Source organism: Bombus impatiens, unplaced genomic scaffold (assembly GCF_000188095.3).
Source record: "Bombus impatiens unplaced genomic scaffold, BIMP_2.2 scf_0142, whole genome shotgun sequence".
Classification (NCBI taxonomy): Eukaryota; Metazoa; Arthropoda; class Insecta; order Hymenoptera; family Apidae; genus Bombus; species Bombus impatiens.
In genome coordinates this window covers 1,827,388-1,848,877 of record NT_176561.1, presented here as the reverse complement: position 1 = coordinate 1,848,877, position 21,490 = coordinate 1,827,388, and the positions used below count along the sequence as shown (strand labels likewise).

The following is a 21,490-nucleotide window of genomic DNA, read 5'->3' as shown; positions in this document are numbered from 1 at the left end:
TGGTAAAAGATGGAATTCTAGTGGAATTAGGGGTGACGCTAACATTAAAGACTTCGCATGCCATCGGACGTTCTATTCGCGGTCGTGCTCAACATTACTCACGTAACGTCCTTTCGTACGGTTAATGCGAATTACGTGATCCGATCGTGTACAAGGTGTTCCGAAATTTGCGTTACGCAAACGAAGAATCAAATTCGGTTTAAAGCTGTTCTCATTGTTCCTTTGTCTTTTTTTAGATTTCGGAGTACAGTAAAATCACAATTATCAGACTACTGAATAAAGAAACAATGAATTATGGAAATATCAATCAATGGAAAATTTATTAATGAAAAACGGAATTGTTATACTTTCGTTCAGAAGTTTCTGTTTCTACTTAATATTGATTTTTATCAAATATGAAGTTAAAATTATTAGAGTCGAAGCAATATGTGCGCCAATAGCAATGAATATTATTGAAATATTATTGATAAATTTTATTGAAATCGTCATATGAATAATATTTTGTATATAGACAAATATGATAAGATCAGAGAAATCATGAATTTATATGTACGTGAGTTTAATCGTTTTAGTAGTTGAAGTACTTTTTTCGCTTTCATGCGACGCAAACTGATAAAATTGTTATCTTGTAAATAACTTTCTGTCTGAGTCATCGTTTAAAGATTTTCAGCTTATAACTTTTCCTTGAATATTTTATCTAAATTTTTTTATGAGCTTCTACATTCAAAATTATTTTACTCTTCTTGTAACTTCTCATTAAATCGTTAGATCTCGTTATCTGCAGTTCTTTTTATTAAATTTTATATTCAGAATTGTAAGTTTTTGCAAGTATAATTTCGTATATGATGAGAGAGAATTCTAAATATGTAAAGAAAGTAAAAGAAAGCTTATGAAGCGCGTGAAATACTTTAGAAGTTCGTATGAGACTTTCACGTTGCACGTTTTTGATATTGTTTGATTTCTGTTTAAAGAAGCATGCAAGAATCCAATAAGCTCTACACGTTAGATTTTCACTTTTTATGGGTTTTATAGTTAGCTACGGAGAGAAGGTCGATTTCAACAGGTGGGCTTTCTAAGTTACGCGAGGAACAGGTAAATGAGATGGAAAAAGTTCGGGACACATACATCGACTCCAAACATTTCCAAACATTTATTTGTTATTCTAAATTCTTAATAATTTTGAATAATACGTATATCTTGAAAAACAGTACTATTTTTTTTAAATAAGAATTGCATATATGAAATTAACAAAAATAGTTGAAAAATAATTATAATTTAGATAAAATAAAATTTCTACGACTTCAATATTTCTAAAATACGTAGTTATTTAACATAGTATCGGACGTAGTTCCGTGAATAATTAATGCGTCCTATCTTTTGATAGTAAGTAGTGCCGTGATTTACAACGATACATCTATGCGTCTCCGACTTATTTCCAGGATTACTATTACTATCGCGAATAAACCACAGTGACTGCTTCTCTCACGTGATATTCACTTTCATGTTCGCGATAAACATTGCTTTCAAATTTCTAATCTCTAGATACTCTAACCTTGCAATATTAAATGTATTTTCATTCCAGAAGAGTAAATAATTTTATATTTAAAATAAAAATTGTCATCCATTTAGAGATTTTATGATCTATTTATTATTACTGATTTTAAATCGTATTAAGACAGAATTAAAAATTTATTCATGACTATTGAATTTATTTGTATATTACGTGCGAAGTAATCATGTATACTCAACTGTAAAGATAACGCGTTGAACTTTAAAAATGAATGCGTCTTGTAAGGTATCATGCTATTATGAAAAACGGTCTCTGTTAGGCTGACTAATGCGATCACTGAAGAAATGATGTAACATTGCGATCACATCAACGATTGTATTTTAAAACTCAGGCAAATGTTATTTACTTGATTCACATTCTATATCCGTCTATGTTATTATCATAATTAAGTAAAATTTGTAATTCCATTCTTAAATATAAATCGTTTCAGAAAAGCTGCTCAATGCTTAAACTAACCTAAGGCCATTCGTATGTATTTACAAATAACACTGCAGTATTATTGCATTATGTATCAGTCGATAAAAGTAGTTTGCACAAAATCATGCGGAAAGACAGTACGTACATATACTAGCAAGGAATGTGATAGCGTGGACCCCGAGACCGAGAACGTGGTGAGAGTACGGAAACTTGGATAGCCGCCAATTTATACAACATTCAAACAGCGCAGCTACGAGGATTTTGCTCCTTTCGAGTTCTTTGACTGATTCAGCGTAAAATAGACACTACGTAACTTACATTCAATACTATTTCTTCGAAACGAACTATATTAAATTTCACGCAACGTGAATTCAACAATTCACACAACGTTCAAATAGATTTCTTCTATTTGCCAATTATCAGAATTATTGAATATTTTTATGTAACAGGGTAAGAATTATGTATTGTGTTAGGTTTGTGCGTATGAAATGTCGTTTCTTTGAAGTTCGAATTTAGCGCGCCAATACCACCCATTCAATTTTGTCTTGTCGTTAATTATAAACCACATTAAGGAAGAAAAGATTTATAACAAAAACATGTGTACGTTGAAAAAATTTGTAATAAAAATGCGAAACTTGATTAACGGAACATAATCAAAATATTCGTGTGACTTTCTTATGTGAATTTAAATTTGACAAAAGTGTCACGAAGATTTCCAGAAACATAAATTTCCAGAAATTTTCAGAATTATTACTAAATATTTTTTTCAAATAGTTATTGTTCTAGAATTATATTTATAATCTAACCTAACGTTGATTAAATCACTACATGTCAGGTTAGGAGACCGATTGAAGTCAATATTGAACATTAGAATGACGAATGATAAGGCGTATAGGTTGTATACTGTATACATTTGCTAGTAAAAAATTCTAAATACGTAGCAATAGATAAATGTGATTTATGATTCGATATTTGATCTAGCACTCAGGTGGAAACCGAAGGTAAAATTATCGACCTAATTCATCTCCGCTTGTTTACCAAAGTATTACGTACTGACAACACTTCTCCAACGTACATAGAAGAAACTACCTGTTAAAGCAAGTGAACTACAAAAATTCTACCACACATAGATAAACCGCATGGTATGTATATACATATAAAATTACATAGAAAAAAGAATGCATTTTATTTCAGCGTTTGATGTTTTATCCCGCAAAAGGATTGTTCAGGAAGGGATGGGCAATTTGGTAGCTTATTTTGCAAATTTTTCATCAAATTATACAGAATTACATGGACACATACACACATATACGTAACCTTAATCATGTATAAGAAGCGACATGTGAGTTCATTGACGACAATGCACGCACAATCTGTCGGCAATATGTGCGACAATTTGACAGACAGAAAAAACCTTAACGAAACACGCGCACATTCTAAATACGTGCCGTGTTCTCACTCACCGAAGGCAATTCCTCGAGGCAAATGAACCGACGAGCGGCGATATCCTTTCGGGCCTTGGAAAACTAACCAAAAACCGTATCCCCGTGGACGGAACGAAACCAATCACGACACTGTATCACTCACTGAATCCGCGAACGACGCGCGATCCGATGACACTTCCGACACGCGATTTTACGACTGTGGAATTTCGTCACGTCGCGCGTATTCTCAAGAAACAAACGCTCATATTGCTCCTTCGCAGAGTGAATTACCAGCTTCCCTCTCTGGCCAGCAGCGATGGGCGTGGTTTAAATCCGTGATCACTCGAATACTTACGAACTCACACGAACGTCGCTAATTGGTGAGCCTCTGAACCGATTCACATTTGGACAAAAGTGTATGACGAATGGGAATTGCGCGTGCAGTTTAAATTTAATATTTCTTATGACACGTAATAAATTTATGTAAAATGGTAAAATATATTGATTGTTGATATTATTGTATATTGTAAGCAAATTTTATGTGAATTTGTATTTTACATAGGAGTATACAATGATGAGCAAAAGTATTGACACAAATCTGATTGTCCTATTTAATACTGTGTAAAACGTATAATTCTTTGTAAAATATAATTTCGAAGCTTGAAGTATAAGCATATTATAATTGCCGATATTATTGTGTTATGTTATAAGCGAATTTTAGTTTGTGGAAAAATATACAATAATAGAAAGTATGTTAATATAAATTTGCGTTCCCTATAAAATACTATGTGAATCTGTAAAAGATAGGATTCTTTATAAAATATATCTTTCTAATTGAAAATGTAAGCATATTGTAATTCGTTATCAACAAGCAGCTGTACCATAAGAGATGAATAATAAAAATACATAAGATTTCAGTTATTATAAAATTGTAGAGCGGATATAAAACAAAAAAAACATAATTTAGAATAGGAATAGTAATGTATATATAGCAACTACTCAAAATAAAAGTGCTACATAAGCGTTTTGAAAACTGAAATCAACGTTACAACAGTTTCTATTCTTTAAAAATATATTCTGCAAAAGAATTAAATACAAAATCATATTCTTTTTTAAATTTACTTAAAATTTTACAAAGAAAGCTAATCATCACAGCATATAATTAAGAATATATTTAGAGTAACATAGATATTATTGATATTTACTACTCTTTTGCAGAAATTTTAACAAAGTAATTGCTGGAGATTATTCACTCTTCTTAAATTGATATTTTTATAATCTTTGTCTTTGCTATCTTACCGCATTTATGAATTATGTTTTTCACAACTTGAATAATATGTTTCCAATAGCAGGTTCAATAATTGTATCGTCATCAATATGGTTGGAGAAAGGATTTCAGCGCGAAAAATCGAAAATATGCTTGAAATAATATTTAATATGATTAATTGTCCAAATAAATTATTTACATTTTAGATATTTCATTCGACAATATAGTGATAATATATTATAAGAAACAAATTATTGTTTTCTTACCTGTTTTTATTTATATATATAAATCAAATGAATTTCGTCATTACTGCTTATCAACATGTCAGAATTACATCATTGTGAACAGTACTTTACAATGTCTCCAAAGAGTCTTTGCTATTGCTGTATTATTTCAGTTAATTAAAGTCTATTTTATAAGTGATAGCATAATATAACCTTAACTATGCATTCACACGTAATCCCAAATAAGGTACAGTATCATCCTAAATACAAGTATATTGATATTATGTAAAATAAGAATGAACACGTAAGTCATGCTTACGCAAATATAACCTCCAAGGACAATATTTATGTAAAAAAAGGTATAAATTATTATGCATCAATGAACATCATGCTGTCTTTGCAATTATTTGTATATTCAGTTTCGATTTTTATAATTTTTATTGAAAAACAATGAATTGTATTTCATGTGCTTTTTATATATATACTATTTTCTAATTAAATATATGTATATTTTACAGAGTGAAGATGAGATGACAGTAGAAGAGAAATGGATGTAAATATCAATACTCATTATTATATAATCTAACTGATATTGTATATTCAAGGAACTATATTATGAATGTATAAATTTAACTTGACGTTTCAGGGTGCAACATGTAAAAATGCACGAACAACATAAAGGGCATGATGAAATGCATTTAGAAATGGTGCTTATTTTATTTTTAACTTTGTTAGTAGCACAGATTATATTAGTTGAATGGAGGAAACTACACTATAAGTCATATCAGGTAAATGAAAGTTTGTATGTCCTAAAATCACATAAGTTTTAGTTTGATACATTTATATATTTTTTCAGTTTGTTACTTTAATTGCTATGTGGATAATTCCATTTGGATTAAGTTTAAAAAGTCATTGGTGGAGATTTATATTTATCTGGTTAGTAACATCTTGTATAACAGGATTAATAGTAAGGAAGGCTGTTCAAAAACCTATAGCAGGTACAACACCAAGGTATGTATGTTTTTTTAATTATAATTGATGTATTACTGTGAACTTAGTAATTCATTCAACTTTTTTTTATAGATTGGTGTATAAATGGTTTCTTTTTATTTATAAATTAAGTTATACATTGGGCATAATAAGTTATGTTTTAATGTTAGCCACATTTTTTGGTTTACATCTTGTATTTGAGGTTAAGCCACAAATATGGCTAGATTGTGGTTTACTTTTGTTATTTTATGGTCTTTATTTTGGAGTATTAGGAAGAGATGTTGCAGAAATATGTGCGGATAAAATGGCTTCACATATCGGGGTACGTACACAGTAATCGGATATAGATGTGGACTATGTGTCAAATAAAAAGGTGGAATATATTAAATAATTTGCAGTATTATGTACCAGGCCATATGCCAACAAGAACTTTAGAACCTGGTGTGTGTGCAGTATGTGGAAATAGACTTTTAGTGTCAGAAAATGAACCTGGTGTTATTGAAAACACATACAAACTTAGTTGTGAACACGTGTTTCACGAATTTTGTATCAGAGGATGGTGCATTGTAGGAAAAAAACAAACATGTCCATATTGTAAAGAAAAAGTTGATCTCAAGAAAATGTTTTACAATCCGTATCCTTTTGATGTAATTAATATTTTATAATTTATTTTCGTGAATACATATATATACATATATATGTATGTGCCTTAATAATATGCAAAGATGGGAACGACCTCATGTTTTGTATGGTCAACTACTAGACTGGGTCAGGTGGTTAGTTGCGTGGCAACCATTAATTTTGTTTCTCGCTCAAGGTATCAATTGGGGCCTAGGCCTCGAGTAAGTAGTATTGTAATAGGATAATTAAATTGCACTTTGAAAACCATTTAGTTTCTGTAAAACTAATGATTTATTCTTGTAAACAAGTATCTGTTTGTATTTTTCTACAAATAGTTGCTATTTGCTATTTGTAACAACGAATTCTATTAGAAAGATATAAATCAAGTCCAACTTGAGATTAAAATTTTAATCCAATTTCGATACCAATATTGCATTCAGGTTGCAGCGTTATAAATAACTTATATTATATGGTTAGGATGTTTGCCACTGTAGATGATATAACATTATAAAATGCTATCTCTTCTATACTGACAAATTTACACACCATTTATGTAGCACTAAATAATAGTTCTTCCATAGAACATCTTTTTTTTGCAATGTATATGAACATTTTCAAATTCTCATTTAACAAATGTGTGGTAATTACTAAATAATGTATCTTAATTTAAATATGCAGTGTGAAATGCATATGAACCATGGTTATCCGAATTAACTTTAATATAGCGGAAACGTAACAAATAATCTAATATTTTCTATAATAAGAAAGAGATGTTGACAATAGAGAAAATCCTATTCTCATTTTGTACTTTAGAATTGAAATATATAGTATGAAAAATTAGATATGGCGCGCGGATCCTTTACCTTGGAAGAAGTTCAATTCGGATAATCTTGAAATATTTGATTGTATAATATGTGTAGAAATATTCTGAATTGATGTGAGAATGATAGGAATTTACCTTATCATTTCTTTTATCATTCCACTTCCTCATTCAAGGTAGTCAATCTAAGTTATCATTTTACACAATCAAATTATGTTTCATGCGGTACATACACCTAGTTCAAATAATCCTTTCGAAAGATATACACTAATTATATTCTGCATATTAATGAAATCTTCTGACAGTAACAACATTATTTTGTCAATTTTAAGCTTATAAAGTTGTTTCGTATACTAGAAAATATTAAGATATTTCATAAGAAAATTGCTTTGGTAACTATATTCAAATAAATTTTGTTATGCCAAAGAGAGGAAATTTTGCTTAATATATTCTGGATTCAGAGAAGTAGGTTATTAGAAAATATCCAATGTAATATTTTTTAAAGCAAAAAGAAAATCGTGGCTAGCAATAGAATTAAATTATTTATGATATTTCTATAAGTATTATTTCGCATATGTGCATTTTTTATTCTTTAAATTATTATTTCCACTGATAGAGTGATTTGGCTGTCGAATGTTTCATGCATAAAAGAAAAGAAAAGGTAGTGGAATAGAGTAAATGGAATAAATCATTTTTTAATTTTAATAGATTCATAACTACGACTTGTGCATACTATATACTTATAAATAGAAATTTTTATAAATCTTTGGAACAAAAATTTTTTATGGTTGTCAAACTTGTTACCATGATAAATCAGGTTGCTCAACAACAACAGAAATTTTAATTTTACGAGAAGTTGGTGCGTATCATCATCACAGAATGATACAAAATTTTATATAAACTGTACAAAATATTGTATCATTGTAAAGTAAAAACTGTACACATTATACGTATATTGTAAAAAATGAAACTTAACGATTCGATTCGATGGCGATCCGATTTTCACACCGTCTAAAAAGTACACATTTCTTCTTTTCGTGATTTCTTTTTATAAAACAAATAAGATAATTGCGCGATTATTGTAAATATTTTGGAGAAAATTATACAAATTGTAAGATTCGAAACATAAAGAAACGTTGTTCCGTAATAAATAATGTACAAAAAGCATACGAAATTCATGTAAAATTTATTTCTCATCAATAAAGATTATAAAACAGTCGATCTCGGTAGGAACTGTTAACAATTAGAATTTACTTTTTCAACCATTAAAGCGTTAGATCTTTTACCATTCCATCTGCAATTTCTCCTCGATTTATAATTACTTTCATGCGATTAGTCGAACAGAACAGTTATCTGGCTAAAAAGGTTTTCTTAATTCTTCTCCTGTTTTTGTTTTCGAATTTTTCCAGACTGCCGGAAGATACAGACGACGGAAATGTGAATACGACGAAACTAGGGATCGATATACGTTAAAATACTGTAATTCCTCATCGGGATGCATCGTACGTATTTTAATTTTCTCACAAGAAATCGAGTAAATGAAAAAAATTTCTGTATTTTTCTTATATATTATTATAATTTGGCTTCATTGTTGCAAAGGTTACACGAGATGTAAAAGTGGAGGATAAGAATTTCATTGGATACGCATTTAGTATCGAATTTACGGGCTTGTACGAAAGAGAGAGAAATAAATAATGAGAACTCTGTCAATGATGTTACTAAAAGTCTTTAATCAATCTCTCATCATTACTCGTTTAGCAAAAAACAACTTTTTATCACATCACGCATTCGTAGGTACTATTTTCGGACTTGTAGCGAGAGCACCGGATGATACATTTGAAGATCACAGGAGAAAAACCTGATAAAATACATTTTTGTTGACTTTCTTATTTTGATGTCGTTTTATGACTAAAAGGTAATATTTTCATATTACATTTTTGTTAGGATCAAAGATGATGGTTTTTAAAATGCAGCTAATATTTTGTCAAAGTTTACTAAAAAATTATTACCAAGGAATATTTTAATATCCTCGATGTTTTGACATTATAACAGAGGATATATTGAAAATTACGTAGAGGATATAAAAATGAAATAGAAAGATAATTTTGGTAACATTGAATTGATTGACAACGTATATATGAAAGTTAAAAACTGCTTTCCGATGAAAAATGGAAAATGTAACTTATCATGTCCTTCCTCTGTACTCTTCATTTATAATGTATGATGTATATAGAAATATTTATTTATACACTTAAATCTAAAAACCTCTCGCTATTGTCATGGGGAAGAAATTGTACGACAGGTGAGAGACAAGAGGTGCGAAGAGAACATTTACATATGTATGTACGTACGTATAAAAACAGAGCCGAATTTTTCTAGAAAACAAAATGGACGACAGAGGTGTGAGAAAGAATTTTTTGATTGGATTCAGACGCCACGAATACGATGGGAACCTTCGGGATGGGTTAAAGGGCAGACAATCACAAACACGGGGAAATTTTATAGATATATTTATTGAGTACTTAGCGTGTAAGAGTATAGAATATATGTTACCTTATCAATTAAATATCATTACATGGTAATCATTATATAATGATGTAGTCTTTAAAATAAACCTCGCGCGGACAGACTGCGCGTGTGTTGTGTGTGTTTTCTTTTTTTTTTCTTTCTTTCATTCATCTTCTTCATTTGTGTTGTCGAAGAATATTTACATAATGATCGCAATAATTAATATATGTACAATCGTAGACGAAAGGACAAAACGAAAAAGTTACAGAGAGAAAAACGGACGAACTGCAAAATAGCGTCCCATGGAACCTTCCTCCTAATTATTTCTCAATCCATGTTCCGCGCTCGCCGATTACGAATCATGAGGAAGGAATCATTGTTCGAATTTTTCTTTTTCTCTTTTTTTGTTCTCACATCGCTTTTAGATCAACCGTACTCTATACGAAAGTATAAAGGGCGCAATTATCGAGGTGACTGGTTTTCTTTTTTTGTCTTTTTGTTTCTTTTGTCGCGTGGATGATGGCGTGGCTCATTCTGTATGAAACTATCGTTATATCGATACTTTGCGGATACCCTAAATGAAATAAATCGTCGACATCGATGTCGCGTATGTCCGATTCGCTCGATCCTTCTGTTTTCATGAGCAATAGAAAAAAGCGTCGCCACTTCGATTACCATATACTACATATGTCGTACGTACGGAACACACACACAGTAATCGACAATGTCAACGAAATCAAAACGAAGATTAACAAAAATAAAGATGAAAATAGAAATATGTTATCGAGCAGTTTCGATCGACGACGACGTGCAGTTCAGTATGTGCATATGTACAAAAAGACACAGCGACACGTAAAAATCGATCGTGTTTTTTACGTGTCGCTTGGAAAAACAGGAAAAACACAACGAGACACCGATCACGAACAAATGTGTTTCCTCTTACACAGCGAGGTTCTTCGAGAATTCGTTCGTCTTCGAACGTAAAGAAAGAAAAGTAAAAAACGCGCGCGATTTTCTTCTTCGGCTATAGTTTAACACAACTCATATGTTATATATTAATTTACTATAATAGCTCTGGCTCACTCTTTGCTCATTCATTCTTTGTTCATGTGAACGTTTTCCTCATTTTTTTACCTGACACACATTCTTGCACGCTCTTTTACTCTGTCTCTCTCCCTCTCTCTCTCTCTTTCTCTCCCTCTCTCTCTCTCTCTGTCTCTCTCTCTTTCTTTCTTTCGTCAGACGCATTAGATATCCCTTTTTCTTCTTTTAAAGATATACACGATAGTTACGAAGTATTGCTTTCTTTTAGTCGCGTGCCGATCGCGGTTCGCCCTCCAAACACAGCGGACGGTCTCCCGTCGACGGCGAAGATTCGTGTCGAGCATAACAATAATTAATTCCGCAACTTACCACGGGATCGAGCCTCCGCAAGAATCCTGCGAGCTCTATTGTTCCATACACACGTATAGATTACGAATAATAAATGTGATTGATTGAATTAAATCGGAAAGCTGATTTTAAACTTCGAGTATCTTTCATTTTAGACGTGTTCAATAAAAGGTGGAAAATATTTGTAGAGTTGATTCAGTATCTAAAAGTAACGAGAAAAGTTCATATAAATTTTTGTTTATAATATATAGCGAATTTCGTACGTATGTTAATCCATTTCGTATGGAACACCTATTGGAAATATCGAGATATTCCAATGTGAAATTGAGTTTCAACAAATTTGGAAAATATCAGAAAATATTGCAAAAGTAATTATATCTCAAATGGTAAGGTACCTCTGCTTTTAGATATTGAATTAATTCCTAAAATATTTCACATATATTAGTGGACAACCTATACAGTTGTTGATATCGGTATCTTTTTATGTCATGCTATGTATTTGCATTTCAAAAGCAGAATTCTCACGGTGCTGTATCGCTCGAAGGTGACCATGCGCTAAGCGTAAAGTTAACTCGAGTACACAGGACCTTCATATTCCCGTTGTTTTTTTCTTCATCTTTTCTCCCTAAGTATCGTTTCGCGTATAGACGAGTACACATAGAAAAGTGTTTCTTTTTTCCCTGGCGTGGTATCTATCGGCTCCTTTGTCATCTTAGAGCTCACACATACCACATGTGTCTTACATGCTGAGTATCTAAAACACTATTACATTGCGGATGGCAGGTAACGGCGAGTTAACGGACAAATCAGACAAGCATCGCCCTTTTAAATGTTCTATAATATTCTCGAGAGAGTCGAAAATGGCAAAGAAATAAAAAATCAGGTAGAAATTTTACTAAAATGGAACCGATTTATTAGGTAGGTGCACATCGAAAACTTTAATCGCGCATTTCATCAAAATAATTTCCATATCATTCAATATACTTTTTCAATGTTTATATTGTCTGATCATTCTAGATTCGTAAGAATTATCAGTTTTAGAATTCGAACAGTCATAACGGAACGGAGTAAAATAATTTACGCATTAAAAGATTGCTTAGGTGGGAGAAGAAATGTCTTCGACATTACCCAAATGCAAAATTCCCAGAAATCTGACACTTTCTTTAAATTTGTTTAAGTTTCGTGTTTTTATCCTAAAATTTCTTAATATCGAACGCACGTGATTTATAATAAATTTCTTCTTTTTTAACAGTAGACGAATGCTGGGTCGAAGATGCATGGCTTCCCATTGTAATTGAACCGAAAAATATTTTCACGCGACGTTAACGTGGCGTCACGTGTCTTCGAAAGCAACCTCGCCGTGACGCCAACATGTGGTCATCAGTACTCGACGTATTAACGTGGTTGACAATTAACGATAGGACATAATTGAATGGATGATATTGCGGCGGCAAATTCAAACTTCAGAACAATATTTCATATGCACCAACCTAATTATAAATATGTGGCAAGAGTCGAGCCCGAGGCTGATTATGGCCCAACGCTAAAAAACTTCGAAAGGTAGGAACGAATGTAAAATCCGTATTAAGTTACGATATAAAGTTCGTGTATGGGGGAATATCGAAAAATGGTGGATCACAGACTGATATGCCTCGTGTCACCCCGGGCCTCGTCTCATCTGCTATAAAAAGAAAAGTCGCGATAACGATCCATCCAGTTGCGCTAAAATGGAGGCAATTCGATGAACGAATCGGAAATGGAACTGTCGAGAAACGAAACGAAACGGACGAAAGTGAGCCATCATTGGAGTCGTTCGAATTTTGAACGTGACGATTGATCGTTAACTCAGAAAAAAGAAAGAATAAAAAGAGTTTAAAAAAAAAAGAAAAAATAAGGACACGCGCGTCGTTTGACCATCACTTTCCGTTACTTCGTAGAAAAATGCACCGTTCTTACAACGTGGACGCGAATCTACTATACTTGCGTGGGTTTTGCGACACACTGGCTATACACAACGGATATGTACAGCGGCTTTTTATCAATTTTTTTTTCATTTATTGTTTAAAGGTTCACTAGCACACAAGTCTTAACACCGTTTACTAAAATCCCTCGTTTAACTCGTCTAGTGTACGTTTACTTTGTTAATTATGATTATGTATGTTTTTTTTATTTTGCTTTAAGTCCACGGTACAACTACCTGGAACACAACGTGGTTGAGCGACGTGGCTCGCACGTTGGCTCGCTATTCCTCTATTTTTTACGTTTACTTTTACATGTACGTATTATATCGCGTTATCGTTTTATTTCTCTCGTTCCTTTGACGTTCTTTACTTTCTATGTCAGTTTCTTCCTTTCTTCACCATCTCTCTCTTGCTCTCCCCCCTTTTAGATTTCACCTTGTTTCAGAAACCACAGAACTTGACTTCTACTACTCGTTTTCTTTTTTTACTTTTTTTCTTTTCTTTAATTTACCCAATACCGATAAACACCGATGAATTCAGTTTATACCCTTATTAAATAGAGAGGAGGTGTTGCATTTTTTTTTTTCAAAGAGATTCTTCGATATATCTCGATGGGGCGCAAGGGTTGATTTCCACGGGACGATCCCACAGACACACGGTTACATAGGACATCTTTGACGACACAATTCAAAAAATAATTTTTCATTTTTAGTAGAAAGATAGGCGGGGTATTTCCGTACAATAGTATATTATATCGTATTAATATTATTTCCTTCTTTATTAGTTATTACTATTATTAGTATTAGTATTATCATACCGTTATTACTATCATTATTACGTTATTATTATTATACCGTTATCGTTATATTATTATCGTTATTATATTATTATTTTATTACTATTATTATTATTCCACCTGGACATTATTACCTTGACGTATCTCGTCACGTCATCTTTGCTCGTCTATTGCTCGTCCCGTTACATCACGTCACGCGAAGTACTGACACGAGGCATAAAATACAACGTAACGAATTCCACGCCGGATTAGTATAGCTTTTAGTACGACACGCAAACTTTTCTTTATACCTATCATATCTATTTACACGTTTTTTCGTTATTTTTCCACTCTCGTTTTCCACATACATATAATGTAATCGGCCGTTTCAATTTTCGAACAGATTAAACGCAGCATCTCTTATCTCTTTTTTTCTTTCGATTTTTCCAGGTGGATATTCTTTCTCAACAGGCAAACGAGAGTACATACGCGTAGACCTGAGTCTATGTTAATCCAATCTCGATTCATTTTCCTTTTTCTCTTCTCGAAAAACGCATTTCTCGATCAATTCACGTATCATCTCCTACATATAATGGGTGTAGGTGTCTCGCGTGTTGTTCGTATATATTGTATGTATATATTTCGTATGTGTGTCGCGTGTTTGGTACACACACGAACGCTTATTACACGTGTACGTGTGTGTACATGTATACATATATAAAAGCATTATCGACAGTTTCCACTTAAGTTTACCGGTTTCTTTATGTATATATATATATATATATATATATATTATATATATATTATCTACACATTACGATTAATCGAGTAGCTATATGTACAATCGCACGCCTCGCACTAGCACATCATTTGCGTCATGTTAAAAATATCTGCTGTATATTTATTGTGTCGACGTATCTATTTTCTTTCCTTTTTTTTCATTTTTTCTTTTGCATTTCCCTTTCGTTCCTTCGCATGTTGATCTATAGGTCGCGAAAAAAGTATCGTCGTCTTGCATAAATATAATTCCTTCTACGAGAACGAAAACGCTCCCGACGTGCACGTCTCATTAGACCCTGTTGCATCGATACACCAAGCTCCAGATCGATCGATCACTCTGAACGAGCATGAAAGTACTTCTCTCCTATCTCTTTCACGCACTCGTCCTCTATTTTCTTCGGCTTCGTCTTTTCTTGAATTTCGTTTCACGGACGGCACCTTAAGTTCATGCACATAACTTCAAAGTCTTATAACACGTAATTATACTTATACTCGCGAGAGTAAGTATCATCCCGTTTGATTACAAACTAATCACCACGTAACAAGCTTCCCTTCTTTCCTTTTCTTTCAGTGACTAGCTGAATCTTAACACCACATTACGATATTTCCACCTCTGGCGTGTACGTATGTTAATAAACTTACTCGAACGGACATCTTCGATCGCGCTGTCGACAAAAGAAACGATTACGAACACGATTGAATCACAAGCGACGCTATTATGGCACACCGAGCGGGGTTTGCTACACACGAAATAAAGACAGCAGCGCCACTGATCGAGAGGACGCGTTTCTTCGCTTCCTTGTCCGCTATTTTGATCCACGAGTGCGGTGAGAAGAGAACAGAGAGAACGATCGGGGAGGATTAGAGGATAGACGGCACGTATACGACGAGCCTTATAATAATCGGCTCGATGGAACGAACGTTAGTCTTGTCTCTCTTCAGTATTCTTTCGTTTTTTGTCCGGCGGCGCGATTCACGTGGGCGCGTGAATCAAGTCCCAAATAGCGTTACGATCCCGCGTCACATCCTCGAATCACGAGTCATGCCTGTGGATTCTGTTACGCCTGTTTCCACTCTTTCTTCGTTTCCTTTTAGTATCTCTCGTGAACGCTACATTACCAGGATCGTCAGCTAATTGTGGATATCTATGCACACTATGAATGTCCACACCTTCGTAGCCACTAACCGTGCCTCGACTAATTAGTTCATCTTTCTCTTCTTTAGACCAGTCGCCTCTTCCTTGGAAACCAGCCATAACCAATTGCTTCTCTATCTCCCAAGCTCTTTCTACTGCTCGTTTATGAGCGTGTTTTAATATTCTGTGCCTCTCTTGTTCAGGATCAGCTCCATACTTGATCACCACAGCGGCGTCTGGATTGTGTAATCTTAGTTCTTTCCAGGTACCTGCACCGTGTTCGGTAGTTTCATGGGTTGAGACGTTGAACATGCCACCTAGACGACGAAGTTCCTCCATGTCATCACGAATTTTCAGTGCATTGTCTTTCACAAAATAGAACACGTCTTGATCGTGGACACTGAAGTGTAGAGGTAAGAAATATGAGTTGTTGAACACGGATGTCACTACGTCCTGGACTACGCTGTTCACACCGTCTACTACACTGACAAGTGATCTTCCACCGACACGGGAAACTAGGATACCTTCTCCAAAGACGGCGCGACGATGAGCCACTCTGGGAAGAAGATTCCTCGTCTTCGGTTCCAGCTTGAGTAATGGTTTAGGGACGAAACCTAGATCTGAGAACTTTTCGTGTACGCGATTCACAATGCACTGTAAACCAGACATGACACCAAAGTCTGGGGTTAATTGAGGTGATGTGATGGTTGCACTAGGTTGGTACACCATTTGTTTCATGTATTCGGAACCAAGCATTGCAGAAATATCGTAGCCATATAGTTTCAGCCAACTAGCCAGATCAGTCATGTATTCCACATTCTGTTTGAAATTAATTGGATCATTATTACGGAAACGATAGATGAAAATGTCGGTTGGAGTGGTGAGTTCGTTGGCCATTTGCTCCCACGCTGGTGTCATCCACTGGCCAACAGTCGGATCGTACAAGCGTTTGTTTAAGTAAACTAATTTAGTGTTTGGATCCAGGAGACCACCGTGGAAGTCTATGGGCAAGTAAAAGTCTGGATTGGTGTCCTTGATGATTTTTCCAAATGGTGTACGTCTCATCTCCTTTATCAGATTTCCATTGGTATCAAAGAGAGCTAGAGGAGAGCCATTTTGATCTGTTGCAACGTAGAATCTTTGCTCTGATGTCTCCACTGTCATGAGGAAATTGCGGGAGTCGTAGAGGAATCGGAAGGTTTTCGAGGACTTCGGGAAATGGATGTGCGTGATCAAATCCGGCGTCTTTGGATTCGCATAGAAGAACTGCGTGATGTTCTCGCGGTCGTCGTTCCAGGCGACCAGTCGGCCACGGTCGTCGTAGAAGTACCAGATCTGGAACTTCTTGTGCTCGGAAGCGTGGATCAGTTGACCGCGTGAATTGTATCTGTGTAAAACAAAGTTAAAGTCAGGTAAGAATTAGCTAAATTATTTAAAAAATAGTAATAACACTGGTCACGTCAGTATGATAAAATGTATACTTCGCTTATATAGTCAATTCTATATATAATAGTCAAGTATAGGAGTAGTTGTGGTTTTAATTAAAAAAAATAAAAATATTGATTCTAAATATAATAGGAATTACGTTATAAAAGAGAGCTATTTTCGTTGACCCCATTCTTTTTGACTTTGGAAGCCTTTATTGCACATGGTTGAATTTGTCTTGATATAAAAAAACTAGCTTTCCGCTAAAGTACACTACAAACGATTAATTGTACACGAATGATTCGCGTAAATATAGAATTTTCTAGCTTTATAACTTCAGCAGATTATTTTATAATCATTAAAGGTCAAGAATAATTTAGTTCTAAATAAATAGAAATTCAAATTTCGATAATAGTGATCCTTGTGTGCTCCTAAAGCAAATTTTTTATCTCGACATAAAATAAATGGTAGAAATTTTTTTCTAATAATAATTTTAAAAATAATAATTTTTTATTATTCAAATATTTGTCTATAACATGGAAGTCATCACTTTTAAAAATAACAATGGTTATTAACCTGCACAAAAATGTTTTTAAGTAATGAAATGTTTCAACCCAGTTTTATCTTAAATTTCTTCTTGAATATAGAACATGTTAAAAAATGATATATAATATAATATAACGAACCTGTACTTGTGCTCTCCTCGAATAACAACAAATCCTCGTCCATCGTAAGAATTAAACTCGACGTCACCGTATTGAACAACCCGATCTCCACTATCATAACCTAATGCGATCTTCTCATTATGTTCTGTAACTCCAATCACATTACCATTTTCATCATAAGCATATTGCCAATTATTCTCAGTATCAGCAACTTCTAAAACATGTCCGTCAGCATTATAAGTTATCTTCTCCATCTTTGTCCATTCTTTCTTCTCCATGGCATCTTTTCCAATAGACAATTTTCTCATCTTTATACGATTTCGGTTATCATATTCGAGTTCCATTCTAAATACATCCAATGATCTAATGTTCATCAAAACTGTTTTAACTCGACCATGCTCGTCATAATCAGTGACGGTGAAGAATTGTTTGCTACTATCTTGCATTACAGATCTGTTAAAGAGATTTCTATATATTCTGAGATCTCCTACGCCTTCCAATATTCCCAGGTTTTGGTTGTATTTCAGACGTAATTGTGGAAGTTGTTTGCCGTTGATGTCAACTTCGATACCGGATATCCTGGCATTGCCATCGTATTGGTAACGATAGCGTGCGTTGTCCAAGCCACTTTTGCTACCGAATTTGATCTTTTCATCTTTAACGATTCCTGCGTGATATTTGTACTCTATACGCATCTCGAAATTGGGTTCGTTAATGTCGATGCTATGGACGAGGCTCGTGGTTTCTTGATACGTGTAGTGGATCGAAGACAGTCCTGTATGGGGATATTTGAGATTTAATAAATTTAGGGAACATTAACGAAGATAGATGATGAGTTTTATGGGTGCATATAGCGTAGTAAATTCTTACAGATTAAAAGTATTAGTGATATAGTATATATGATTCCACTAAACATTAAATCTATTAAAAGTACGTGTTGTTGAAAAAAAATCATTGAAAGAAATTTTCTTCTTTTACACTGAAAAGTTAACTAACATCGATGAATTGCAATAAACAATATTTATAATCGTTATTTTTTTGTGTATTGGTATTTAATACTATAAGTAATTATGATCATAATGAGTATCACTTACCAGCAAGAGTAGTTTCCAGCTTCCCAGTGTGATCATAAACGTAAGCAACCTTGCCACTCTGATGCGGGTACACTTTCGCCAAGATCTGTCCATCGTCATTATACAAAATCTCGTACGGATGTCTGTTCATCGGCGAGTAGTACTGATATTTATAGAACCCAAGAGAAGTCTGTAGTGAGAACGCATGAATATGTCCTCTAGGAGTGGTTAACGACTGCAGTGCTCCAGCTTCATCATATTGCAACAAATAATCACTTCCTCTTGGTGTAGTTACTTTCAGTGGAAGACTACTGAACATGTCCTTAAATGCATACACCATGGATGTTCCATCACTATATTTAATTTCGTATAATCTTCCAGCTCTATCAAAGCCATAGGTTTCACTGATATCTCCCCAGGTCCAGCTTGTCAATCTACTAAAACGATCATATTCAAGCTCTACACCGGAGAAGATTCCATTTCTGGGTCCCCATTTAACTGGTCTTGCTGTTCTGTCATAGGTGACATTTAAAAGCTCCGCATCATCATCCATGAACACTGCCACGCTGTTAGTTTCTCTATCGTATTCAAGAGACAATAAAATGTCCCCGTTGATGCGAAGCTTTCTACCAACTTGTGCCACAGTCTTCGATTCGCTTCTATATTTATTCCCTTGAAACTTTCTGAGAAAGTATCGCCATTCGAATCTGTTTGCTAAATCCCCAGCGATCTCTGTTCTCTGCTTAGCAGGAACTGGGTAGCTTTCACCTAACAATGGTTCTATTTCCGCCAATACTGAGTATGGTAAGGTATCCGTACTGACAGTATGAGCCCATGGTGTGACCTGACCCACTGAACCATCAGAAAGAACTGTTGTTCTCTGCTCAGCCTCTCCAACCTTCGTAACCACAGACGATCCTTTGATGAGCATTGAGATTGGTTTTCTATTATTCTGTCCAACCTTCACAACTGCTCCTTTCAAACTTAGATCAAAAGTCAGACTGATCACTTTGCCTGTTGGAGTGACTGCAGAGGTGAGCCTGCCAAATTCATCATAATTGTACACATAACTCCTTCCTGTGCTGTCTAATTTGGTTTTCAATAAACCAGTGGGTCCATGGTAATCGAAGGTTACATTATAATTGTCTGGAGTGCTCAATTCGTGCAACATCTTCATTCTAGACATCCTCAGCCTGCACTTCTGTCCCTTAGTGTTCTCAATGGAGTTCACCTGGCTACTGTAGTCTCTTAACAAGAATACTTTATTCCCAGCTGCATCTGTGACAGTGCTCAGCTTTCCATTGCTAGTATTTACATTGTAAGTAAACTGATAAACAATCTCTCCAGTGAGTATGTTCTTGGTAGCAACATGTTGACCAAATCTATTGAATACATAGATTTCTTGAGTGTCTGGAGAATAAATCTCATACTCTCTAGCGCCACTAGCATCAGGAATGCTGGCCATCACGGATCGAATTCTGTAATTCGCTTGATCACCAATATGAACCACTCCATCAGGAGAAACGGCAACTGCAGATATCGTATTAAACTTCGAAGTGGAAGCAAGATAATGGTCAGCGTCGAAACAATCACAACCACGTTCCAAACAATTACACTTGGACTCCGCTCCAGCATATGGTGAAATTTTACCATCTGTACCAATCACTCTCACACGATTAATCCTTTGAGAATCACTTTCTGCTATATATAGATTTCCTGAAGGGCCAAATGCAATGCTCTGAGGCATCACCAAGGTAGCATGTGTAGCTAGTTCAGTGTCAAACGATGAAGATGGAGAAGCACAGTGAAGAGGACGTCCAGCAACGACCTTGACACGACCATCAGGAGCCAATTGAAGCACCATATGATCATCTATCATGTGTAACGAGTTGTCCAGAGGATTGATTGCTAATTCTGTAGGCCAACGAAGATGAACTTCTTCCACGTTTAAAGTACCCTCACAAGGAATTGGCTTCCAGTGTGACTTGTGCATGTGATTTCCAATTACTGTGGTGATTATACCGTCTCTGTCGACCATTCTGATGTTAGTTCCATCGGCGAAATAGAGCACGTTATCTGCAGAGACTGCTACTCCTTTGGGATAGGCAAGTTTAGCGTCTCTGGCCAGAGCACCGTCGCCACAATGAGCTTCGTCGCCAGGAAGACAACGTTCTCCAGAGCCGACGACTGTTTCCCAGTTGTGATCGGGCTCAGAGTAATCGTTGGTGTCGCGCACACGAATGATTTGGTGTGATTCTGGGTCAGAAATGTAGAGGGAGCCGTCTAGAGGGCTGAGGGCTATGTGATAACGGTAGGATACCCTTGTTGCACTGTAAAAAAGAACACATAAGCGATGAGATTGCGTAAAAAGTTCTGATTATTTTAATCTTATAGATATTGTTGTACACAGACTGTTTTCAATTCGATTATAAAACTATTTTAA

At 34.6% G+C, this 21,490-nt stretch overlaps 3 protein-coding genes across 17 annotated transcripts in view; 1 reads left to right on the top strand and 2 right to left on the bottom strand.

Annotated features, from left to right (window-relative positions):
- The window catches only part of LOC100749473 (protein kinase C and casein kinase substrate in neurons protein 1), a 57,493-nt gene extending 53,778 nt beyond the window's left edge, over positions 1-3,715 (bottom strand). For all 4 annotated transcript variants that reach the window (XM_012382074.3, XM_024365651.2, XM_012382076.3 and 1 more), the window contains exon 1: positions 3,451-3,715. The gene's annotated coding sequence lies outside the window, so the exon portion shown is untranslated. The remainder of the gene's footprint in view (positions 1-3,450) is intronic.
- Positions 3,716-5,011: 1,296 nt separating this feature from the next.
- Positions 5,012-13,095, top strand: LOC100749352 (RING finger protein 121). 4 transcript variants are annotated; one of them, XM_033319256.1, is made up of 9 exons: positions 5,012-5,149; positions 5,421-5,455; positions 5,549-5,690; positions 5,759-5,913; positions 5,986-6,214; positions 6,291-6,526; positions 6,618-6,734; positions 8,743-8,835; positions 12,486-13,095. In XM_033319256.1, exons 1-8 carry the CDS (start codon positions 5,123-5,125, stop codon positions 8,804-8,806), a joined length of 1,005 nt encoding a protein of 334 aa, XP_033175147.1. In that variant the 5' UTR covers positions 5,012-5,122; the 3' UTR covers positions 8,807-8,835; positions 12,486-13,095. The 4 variants fall into 4 exon arrangements, with proteins under 4 accessions (XP_033175147.1, XP_024221409.1, XP_003487228.1 ...); XM_024365641.2 differs by lacking the exon at positions 12,486-13,095 and adding an exon at positions 11,154-11,314; XM_003487180.4 differs by lacking the exon at positions 12,486-13,095 and adding an exon at positions 8,933-9,635.
- LOC100746173 (teneurin-m) overlaps positions 10,963-21,490 on the bottom strand; it is a 662,892-nt gene continuing 652,364 nt past the window's right edge. For all 9 annotated transcript variants that reach the window (XM_033319245.1, XM_033319253.1, XM_033319252.1 and 6 more), the window contains 3 exons: positions 19,069-21,377; positions 17,996-18,749; positions 10,963-17,271 (listed from right to left, as the gene is read on the bottom strand). In XM_033319245.1, the coding sequence (XP_033175136.1) occupies positions 15,783-17,271; positions 17,996-18,749; positions 19,069-21,377 (4,552 nt within the window). In that variant the 3' untranslated portion in view covers positions 10,963-15,782. The remainder of the gene's footprint in view (positions 17,272-17,995; positions 18,750-19,068; positions 21,378-21,490) is intronic.